Source organism: Camarhynchus parvulus, chromosome 23, assembly GCF_901933205.1.
Source record: "Camarhynchus parvulus chromosome 23, STF_HiC, whole genome shotgun sequence".
Taxonomy (NCBI): Eukaryota; Metazoa; Chordata; class Aves; order Passeriformes; family Thraupidae; genus Camarhynchus; species Camarhynchus parvulus.
The window spans coordinates 2,772,768-2,782,250 of record NC_044593.1 but is presented as its reverse complement, the minus strand read 5'-3'; the positions used below and the strand labels follow the sequence as shown (position 1 = coordinate 2,782,250).

The 9,483-nt window shown below is 63.1% G+C and overlaps 1 protein-coding gene across 2 annotated transcripts; it reads left to right on the top strand.

Moving 5' to 3' along the window:
- The first annotated feature begins 4,218 nt into the window (after positions 1-4,218).
- LOC115912755 (interferon alpha-inducible protein 27-like protein 2A) lies at positions 4,219-7,652 on the top strand. 2 transcript variants are annotated; one of them, XM_030964448.1, is made up of 7 exons: positions 4,219-4,707; positions 5,001-5,056; positions 5,281-5,340; positions 5,639-5,668; positions 6,512-6,562; positions 6,912-7,073; positions 7,288-7,652. In XM_030964448.1, the coding sequence occupies exons 2-7, from the start codon at positions 5,053-5,055 to the stop codon at positions 7,377-7,379; spliced, it is 399 nt and encodes a 132-aa protein (XP_030820308.1). In that variant the 5' UTR covers positions 4,219-4,707; positions 5,001-5,052; the 3' UTR covers positions 7,380-7,652. The 2 variants fall into 2 exon arrangements, with proteins under 2 accessions (XP_030820308.1, XP_030820307.1); XM_030964447.1 differs by having other exon boundaries at positions 4,221-4,737.
- Positions 7,653-9,483: the final 1,831 nt, after the last annotated feature.

The following is a 9,483-nucleotide window of genomic DNA, read 5'->3' as shown; positions in this document are numbered from 1 at the left end:
TCTCCGCAGGTAGGACAGGTGGGGCTCCGGGTGGGCAGAGCAGCCCTGTACCCCCGGACTTGGCGGCTGGGGATGCTGGAACAACCGCCCCGTGGTTGGGGACACCCCAGGTGGGTGGCCTGGGGCAAGCCAGGGATGCCCATCCCCACCGGGTCCCCTGGCCATGCGAATCTCGTGTGGCTGAGGTGGTGACAGGTTTTACCCTTCTGTGCACTCCACGAGCTCCGTTTTGCCCTCGAGCTGCCCTGGGCTGCTGCTGGGCCCAGTGGTGTGTGCCGGCTCCCCCACGACATGGCTTGGGACCCCCGCGGGCACCTGGGGGACGTGGGGCAGGTGGCAGAGCTGGCCGGCTGTGTGCGTGCTGGTGGCAGCCCTGGCTGTCTCTGTCCGGGAGGGAGAGGGTTTCTCAGCAGAGATCACCCAGAATCGGGCACATGTGCCGGGACACCGACACCAGGATGGGGAGAGCGAGGAGGGAGCTTTGGGGTGCCCAGCGAGCGAGGGGTCTTCAACCGCACCCGTAGATGTTGCATCCCCGGCAGGGTCTGCCTTAAATCCCTCCCTCCTCCCTCCCTCCCTGGCGAGGAACTTCTCCCGCTGAACTGGAGGATGCTGCAAGCTCCTGCGGACGAGCCGGAGGAGTCCTGTGGCAAAGTCAAGGCGAGCAGGGAAGCAGCGTGCTCGTGCCGGGTGTCACCGCAGCTCGCTGCCGCCAGCCCAGCCTGCTGCGGCCGCTGTCACCTCCAGGACCGTGAGTGGCCTTGCGGGCGGGAGGTGCGGGGTCTGCGGGGGGCAGCGGGGCTTTCCCCGCCGCCAAGGTTTAACCTTCAGCGAGCCCGGCCGGTGCTGAGCCCGCCGGGGCCGGGGATGCTCCTGCTGCGGGGCGCCGGCAGCGGCTCGGCGTGGGCGGGGAGGGGACACTCTGGGGAGGGGGACACCGCAACCCCCCCTGCTTGGGGCCAGCCCGGGTGCAGGCGGAGGAGCGGGGGATGGCAGCAAGTCCCTGTGTGGCTGGGGGGACTCTGAGGCCCCCCGGCAGGTCCCGGCTGCAGAGGGGTCCTGGGTGGTGCTGAATGCTCGGGCTCTGCGGGCGGCACCCGGCCCTTCTGCCGGGGCGGGTCGCCCCCTCCCCAGGGAGCCGAGGCCCCTCCGCCACGCAAAGTGGGGGCACCCCACGCCTGCGGGATAGGGTGGGAAACGCAACTTCTGGGCACCTCGGCATCGCGTTTTGGACTCGCACGGAGGGAAGCGCTGACCACCACGGCCGGGTGCACCGGGGTCATGCGCCCACCGCCCCGACACGGGCGATGCCGGGCGAAGGGACGGCAGGACGGGAGCCGGGGCGCTCCCCCGGGCACCCTGTGCCAGCGCTCCCCTTGCACCCAGCTCCCTCCTGCTTGCTGGGCCTCTTGGTGTTTTATAAGTCACTCAGCAGCTGCTGCAGTGGGTTTGCCGGGGATGGATGAGCCGGCTGGGGGGGCAGCGCTGGATGGGAAAACTTGGAAAGGCCCCTGCGGGGCAGCGGCTGCAGAGCTCGGCCAGGGACGCGGCGCTGGCGGAGCCGGGGGAAAGAAAAGACTCTTCCTTTTATAGCCAAGCCGGGGTTGTTGGGTGCCTGCGGACGCGTGGGTGCCACCACAGCCGGCCCGGCAGCCCCCCGGCTCCTCCGCCTCCCCCTGCAAAGCCGCCTGGTGCCCGCAAACCACCCTGGCCGGGCACGGAGCTGCTCTCGGGGCACGTAGAGAACACGGGGGCTGCCCGGGCCGGGGACTCACAGCCGGTCTGCGGGCATGGAGAATTCCTGGAAGAGGGGCTGCCCCAGGCCACAGCTCCCTGGTGGGTTTCGGCTCGGGGTCTACAGCTGCAAAATGCAGCGCTGGGGCTGGGGAGGGCTCGGGGATGCCTTCGGTGGTGGGGGGCACGCCCAGGGCTGCAGAGGGGTTGGGGGTGATGGCAGGGAATGTCTGGGCACAGAGAGGGCAGTGGGGTGGAACCTGTCTGTGGAACAGGGCAGGGGCAAGGAGGGGTGGTGGGAGCAGGCAGGGGGGAGCCGGGCTGGAGCTGGGGACACAGTGAGGTGCCCCGGATGCAGTGAGCATCCTCTGGAGCTGGTGCAGCCTCCAAGGTCACTGGGAGAGCCCGGCCGAGGGCTGTGGGAGCAGTGCCACGGGCTGGGGCTGCATGGGCCGCTCGGGCTGGGGTGTCTCTGATTCGCAGCGCTGGGAGGCTGCCCAAGGTCAGCCGAGGTGACTGGAGATGAACTCGGCTGCGATGTGAGAGCCCTGGCTTAGCGGTTTCAGGGTGGGTTCAGCCCTGAGCTTTTGACTCCCACTGCAGCCTGACAGCGCTGGCAGTCTCTGGGACCCCGGCACTGCTGCAGCAAATGCTCAGGGCAGCATGGCACTGCACTGCAGGGCCGGCAGAGCCCCAGGCTGCAGTGGGTGCATCTCTGCAGCCTCGGGCTCAGCACACCCACTCTGTGTGATTTGGGGTGGTTCAGGGGTGCTGGTGCTGCCAGGCACGCTGTGCCCACTGCTCCTGCTGGGCTGGGCACTTGTCTTGGCTCCTGGGAGCCGTGTCTGGGATCCTCAGGGCCGCATGCCTGGGGACCAGCCTTGGGGGAGCTCCTGGGCTGCTGGCAGAGCATCCTGGCTGTGTCCTGCTGTGCCCCACAGCAGTGGTTGGTGTCTTGGGGGACCCCTGAGCAGCGACTGCTGCCTGTGGGTGCTGTGAGCTGGGCTGGTGACGTGAGGCTGGACTTGGCACCCGGGGGCTCCTTGCAGGGAGCTGTGGTGCTGAGTCACGGCCACGCCGTGTCCAGCCAGCCCCTCCTGCCCACAGCCAGACCCCCACGCACCCCTCACACCCCTGTCCCGAGAGGGGCCAGCCCTGGGAACTCCAGAACAATCCCTGTACCTGCCATTGTCCCATTCCAACTGCAGATTTAGGGCTGGGGAGGTCACTGAATCAAAGTGCATCCCCTGTGTCACCCTGCCATGACTGAGCTGGGCATGGGAAGCCCCCACAGTCCCCTCAGACTGTCAAGACTCTGACATCTCAGCTGAATCCCTCCTCCCGTGGGCAAAAGCACCTCCAGCCTTCCCAGCCCAGAGCTGCTGGGTGCGGAGGGGGTGAGAGGGGCCCACAGTCCTGTGTCCTTCTCCTGGCCCTGCAGATGAGATGGGCAGGGGCATGGGGGTGTGGGAGGTGGGAGGTGGGTGCCCACCTACACTGACTTCATGTGCACCAGCCTGAAACACTGCTCTGGCACATGGACAGATACGGGCATGTGGAGTTTGGGGGTCATGGAGGATGCAGGAGGGCAGGGGAATGAGTTGGTGCATCCTGACCCAGCACAGCAGCAGCAGCGGAGGGAACTCCTGCCAAGCCAAGAGCCAGGGCCAAGGAGGATTCCCCTGTGGAAATGGCTGCAGGCACAGGCACCCAGCCCTGCCACCCGTCCCTGCTGGCCCGTGTGGGCTCACGGCCCTTGGCTGTGCCCCCTTCTCCTCACAGGTGCAGCTCCACAGGTGCCCCCACAGCCCAAACCACTGAGCCTGGGCTGCATCCTGGAGTATCTCATCAGCCCCAAAGGGCAGCCACCCCCCAAAACACCAGCCTGAGCACTCTGCAGCCACCGAGGGGCTCTGGGTCCGAGGCACACATGGGTTGGCCATGGCTCCAAACACGAAGAGCTCCCAGGTGCCTGCAGGCACAGGGGCCATCTGGGCAGCGCCTCCACCTGGGCTGCACCGGAGAGAGGCCCAGGATGGGACTGGGGGTGGGCAGGAGGTGCTCCCCAAAGCCCCTGCCCAGTCTCGGGTTTCACCACGGCCACGGGCTCCTTCCAGGGCCTCACTGGGGCTGCAGGACACGGCCGGCAGAGGGACAGCCCCGTGCCCTGCGCCCCCAGCCCCGCGGCGCCCGCCTCTCCCTCCCAACCCTACATACTTCTTCATATGCCCATATGGAGCCGGCCGGTGCTATGGAATGTTAAGAAGTATGCATTTTTGGGCTGGGACCCCCACGCCGGGAGCCCCCATCACCAGCAGCGACCAGACGGAACCTCCGGAGAGACGATGCGTCCCTGGGGCTGGTAAAAAGGAACCAGATCAACTTGCAACTGGATTTGGTCCCCTTCAACCAGCTGCAGCGGCGCATGAGCCACGGCACCCGCTGGCCCTGAGCGCTGCCGCCGTGCTGCCCTGAGCGGGCTCGGGCTGAGGAGCGGCTGCAGGGAGCGGGACAAACGGGGGTGCAGAGAGGGGTTTCGGCCGGTTTTTGAGGATGCCCGCTGGGGAGGAGGCAGAACACTCCAGCTCTGCTCTCCAGACTGCTGTGGGTTCTCCTTGGAGCCGCGGAGTTTCATCTGTCCCAAACCTGCTGGGGAAACGCCCCGTGAAGCCACAGGAGCCCTGGCGCAGCCTGAGCACCCCCAGCCCGGCGCGCCCTTCCCCCTCAGCCCCCTCAGCTCCCGTCCGAGGCCTTCGGGGCCGAAGGGCTCCCTGAGGGGACACCCCAGGGTGAGGATGGGACAGCCCCAGTCCCGGTCTAGCAGAGACAGCACCATCAAGGGTTAACCAGAAAGCGAAACTGAGCGAGCGGCTTCCTTGCTGATTTCTCGGAAATCAGCTGACCGGCCACCCCCCTTAGCTCCGCCTTTCCTGCAGCCCTCGGTTCCTCAGAGCACCAACAGACGCACGAGAGGTTGGTGGCGTGAGGCGCCGCGGTCCCGCGGTGGGTGTTTGGGGACAGCAGCCTTTCTCTGATGGGGGGACAGTACCGGGGGCTGCTCCCCTCGCTGTGCCGGCGAAGCAGCCACCATATCCCGGCCGGGCAGGAGCCGGGGCTGGGGAGAGGGGGGGTCTCTTCTTGTGAGGGGAAGGGCCGGGGTCTCCTGGCTGGGAGAGGGGTGGCTGGGGGCGATCGTGCAGGGCAAGAAAGCCCCGCTGATCGCAGCTGCCGGCCACGCAAAAAAAATCTTCTTCTCGTTCCCCAAGGTACCGGGATTAGAGCAGACTCATCGCAGATCTCGCTCCTGCCCAGACGACCATGGGTAAGCTGGGAGGTTCGTGGGATGGGGGTCTGGGTCCTGAGGGGGGCACAGGGACCCTGGGGTTCGTCACTTCTCCCTTCTCCTCCCGGGTGTCTGCAGGGCTGAAGGAGGGCGGCGCTGGGAGAGCTGCTGCTGCCTCTGGGACCCTGCCCTGCCCGGCACAGGGCACGGGGCTCCAGCTGAGAGGGGCTTTATTGCAGCCCTTCTGCCGTTTTCCTTCTTAGGTACACGCGTAGTCACCGTTGCAATCGTCACTCTGCTCATCATTGCATCTACAATTGGAGGTGAGAATTTGGCACGGGGTGAGCAGCGCTCGGCTTCGCTTGTTGTGCTGCTGAGAGGGAAGAGGCAGCTCCGGGCAGTGCCTGGAATTCTGCCTGCAGTTCTGGCTGCCCCCGCTGCTGCAGCCCTGCACGCTGCTCCTCTGCTGCCGCCCAGGGGTGTCCCTGTCCCTGCAGCCCCAGCCCTCGCTCCCCGCTCTGCTCCCTGGGTGCTTTTGGGGAGGCCGGTGCTGGTGCAGGTGGCAGGGGGAGATGTGGGTCACAGCAAGCACCATAAGCGCTTCATTGTCCTCCCTTGCAGGAGCAGCAGCAAAGGATCGCAGGTCTGAGGGTGAGTGGGGAGGGCAGGGGGGCTGGGCTGTGCTGGGTGGAACGCGGGGATGTACCCTGGGCTTACTCTGAAGCCAAAGCAGCTCTTGAAGACCTCACTGGTCTGAATGTGCCCAAACTGTGGGAAAGGGATCCATCCCAATGTGATGGGAAGAGCCGGGACCCATTGGGGTAGGGGTTGGGGCTGAGGGGATCAGGGGCTGTGCAGGCAGGTGAGTGCTCTGTGGCAAGAACTGCTGTGTCCACTGGCAGCAGTGGTCAGAGATAGAAAGGCAGAGGAGAAAGGGGCTGGGTGTGCTCAGGGAGCAGAGCTGACTGCAGATGAAGTCTCTGGCACAGACTGAGGAGACCCTTAGTGGGGTGCAGCCCAAACCACTGAGCCTCGACTGCATCCTGGACTATCCCATCACCCACAAAGGGCAGCCACCCCCAAAGCACCATCCTGAGCATCCTCCAGCCACTGAGGGGCTCTGGGTCAGAGGCACACATGGGTTGGCCATAGATCTAAACACTAGGAGCTCTGTGCTTAGGGGTGGCTGGGGGCACAGGGGTCATATGGACAGTGCAGGGGACAGACTGGGCTGGCACGTGCCCTGTGTCCCGTGCTGTTCTGGGTTGGTGGGGGCGGTGGGCAGGGCAGGGTGGGTGGGCACTCCGGGTGTGCCCCTTCTCCCTGTTCCTCCCAGCCTGGGGGGGCAGTGGCACCCACCCCACCAGTGGCCTCTTCCCAGTGGGGTCTTCAGAGGCTGAATGCAGGGGGAGGCTGGAGGAGCTGCTGCTGGTCAGGGGAGCTTTGCAGTCCATGCTCATGTTCTTCCTGCTCTCTTGCCATTTTCTTTCTCAGAGGATAATGGAAGTGTCATTGGAACTGTCATTGGAGCCACAGTGGGAGCAGGTGAGGGTCTGGCACTGGATGAGCAGCGCTTGGGTTCACTGCCCGGTCCCAGCCCCGCGCAGTCCTGGGGGCTGCAAGTACCAGGCTGGGCAGAATTGGGGTGCAGGTGGGAGGAAGAGGGGAGGAGGGGCAGCTCTGGCTGCTGCCCGGAGTTGTGGCTGCCCCCGCTGCTGCAGCCCTGCACGCTGCTCCTCTGCTGCCGCCCAGGGGTGTCCCTGTCCCTGCAGCCCCAGCCCTCGCTCTCCGCTCTGCTCCCTGGGCGCTTTTGGGGAGGCCGGTTCTGGTGCAGGTTGCAGGGGGAGATGTGGGTCACAGACCCCTCCCAAACGCTTCTCTCTCCTCCCTGCAGGATTGGCACTGGTTGGCCTCCCCGTGTGCCTCGGCGCACTGGGTTTCACCGGGGCCGGCATCGCCGCCGGCTCCGTCGCTGCCAAGATGATGTCGGCAGCTGCCATCGCCAACGGCGGCGGCGTGGCTGCTGGCAGCACCGTGGCTGTGCTGCAGTCCGTTGGTGAGTGGGGAGGGCAGCGGAGCTGGGCTCCATCTCCATGGCACAGAGCCCAGGCTGGCTCTAGAGCCAGAGCAGCCCTTTAACCCCTCCCTGGTCTGAATTGCTCCAAAGTCTCTGCCCAGGAGGAGCCCTTGGCTGGCTGTGCCCAGTGCTTGGTCCCTCAGCAGGCAGCCTTGATCCTCCTGGGAGTTCACATCTCAATTTGTCTTTGCAGGAGCTGCAGGACTCTCTCTTGGTGCCAAAGCTGGGCTGACAGCTGCCCTGGGCTCAGCTGGTGCTGCCGCCGGTGACTATATAACTGAGTGAAAGAAACCTCCATGCAACAAACCTAAAAAAGGATAAAACCTCCACGTGAGAAACCCACAAAAAAGTAACTTGGGTGACAAACCTGTGGAGGAGACAACTGCAGACGAGCAAACCAAGAGAAGCCAAGCCGGTTCCTGGTCCCAAAGCCTTGCCTTGCACAATGCAGGTGCTGGGAAACCCCCACAGACCCCTCAGGCTCTGCCTTCCCCTTTCAAAAGCTTTGGATTGTCGTGAGCAGCGATTTCCCTGAAGCCAATAAATGTGCTTTGCTTGCAGCAGAGTTGGGTTTGTGTGTGGCTGCTCTCTTGGGTGATGGTGGCATTAGAGGGGGACAGGGCACAGGGGATGCTCAGTCCCCAGGACTGACCTGCTCGCTGATGCTGCCCCCAGTTCCCCTGCACTCAGTCTGGGCCAGGGGAGAAGTTCCAGCCCAGGCCAGAGGAACAGAACCCAGTGTGGGTGGGAACACCAGGTGGGAACCACCAGGTGCTGCTGTGCAGGTGATCAGCTGCAATTTTAACTGTGGCTTAGAAACTGCTGAGCCCTCCCCATATGAAATCTGTGAGATTCTGCTCTTAAGCTGTGTACTGGTTTGTAAACTGCTTTTAGATTCCAATGTCTTAGAGGAAAGGAGGATGGATGCATTCTTTCATTAAGGTTAAATGTTTTTAATCACTCTTCCAGAATACAGACACAATTGAAAGAACAACTCTTTTGAAGGTCTCAATAATCCACTTCTGAATACCATACATTGAACTCTATAAATTGTTGTATTAGAAAATGTCTGTTTAATATAGGTTATGATGCACTGCTGACCTAGCTATATCTGAATTAACACTTTGCACTTTTATAGCATCTTTCATCACGGGGCTGCAAAGCATCCTGTGGAATTCTGCCTGATAATGCCCAAACGAGGTGCCTGGTGTGTGTGGTGGCTCAGGTTCCTGCCCCGCAGCTGGGGATGTGCTGTGCTCCAGGAAGGGATTGCACAGGCAGTGTTTGCAGCCTTGCTCCCTGTCCCCCTGCCCAGCCAGGGGCTGCTCCCACTGCAGCCTGACAGCGCTGGCAGTCTCTGGGACCCCGGCACTGCTGCAGCAAATGCTCAGGGCAGCATGGCACTGCACTGCAGGGCCGGCAGAGCCCCAGGCTGCAGTGGGTGCATCTCTGCAGCCTCGGGCTCAGCACACCCACTCTGTGTGATTTGGGGTGGTTCAGGGGTGCTGGTGCTGCCAGGCACGCTGTGCCCACTGCTCCTGCTGGGCTGGGCACTTGTCTTGGCTCCTGGGAGCCGTGTCTGGGATCCTCAGGGCCGCATGCCTGGGGACCAGCCATGGGGGAGCTCCTGGGCTGCTGGCAGAGCATCCTGGCTGTGTCCTGTGGGCATCCAGCCACTCCCCGAGCTGCTGCTGCTCACCCCCACTTTTTGTCTCTGGCTGACTCTCTTTCTCTCTCCCCAAACTCCTTTTCCATTTTCCTTCCTCCTTCTCTGCCTTTTCTACATTTTTTAGTAGGGTAACTTTTTTGTTTGTTTGTTTGTTTGTTATCAAGAAACAGTTTACCGATACAATGTTGTCTCAGTTGACTTCATTTCATTCCAGACCATCTATTTTTAAAAGAATTCTCTGCGGTTCCCCAGAGTGGAAAGCCACAGGCTCCCTGCAGGGACAACCCCAAGGTCCAATGTCCTGGAGAAGGGGGAGCCCCAGCCCCACTCCAGCAGGGACAGCAGAATCAGGAGTTGATGGGAATGAAACTGAAACTCAGTGATTGAGCAATTTATCAGAAATTACCTGTCCTGACATTCCCTGTTGGGATCTTTCCTGCAGCCCTTTGACCCTGAGAGCACAGGAGACACAGGACAGGTTGGTGGGGTGGGGTGCTGTGCTCCCACAGTGGATGTTTGGGGACAGCACTCCCTTTCTCTGTGTATTGGAGGCAATAACGGGGGCTGCTCGCCTCACTGTATCGGTGGGGAGAGATAAGATAGAATTGAGTTCCAGGCTGTGGGATGTGGCTGCAGAATGCCATGGCAGCATGGAGAAACTCGTCTCCCCTGACCTTGGGAAGAAATGCCACTTGGTGGCTGCCCTAGGGATGGGGACTG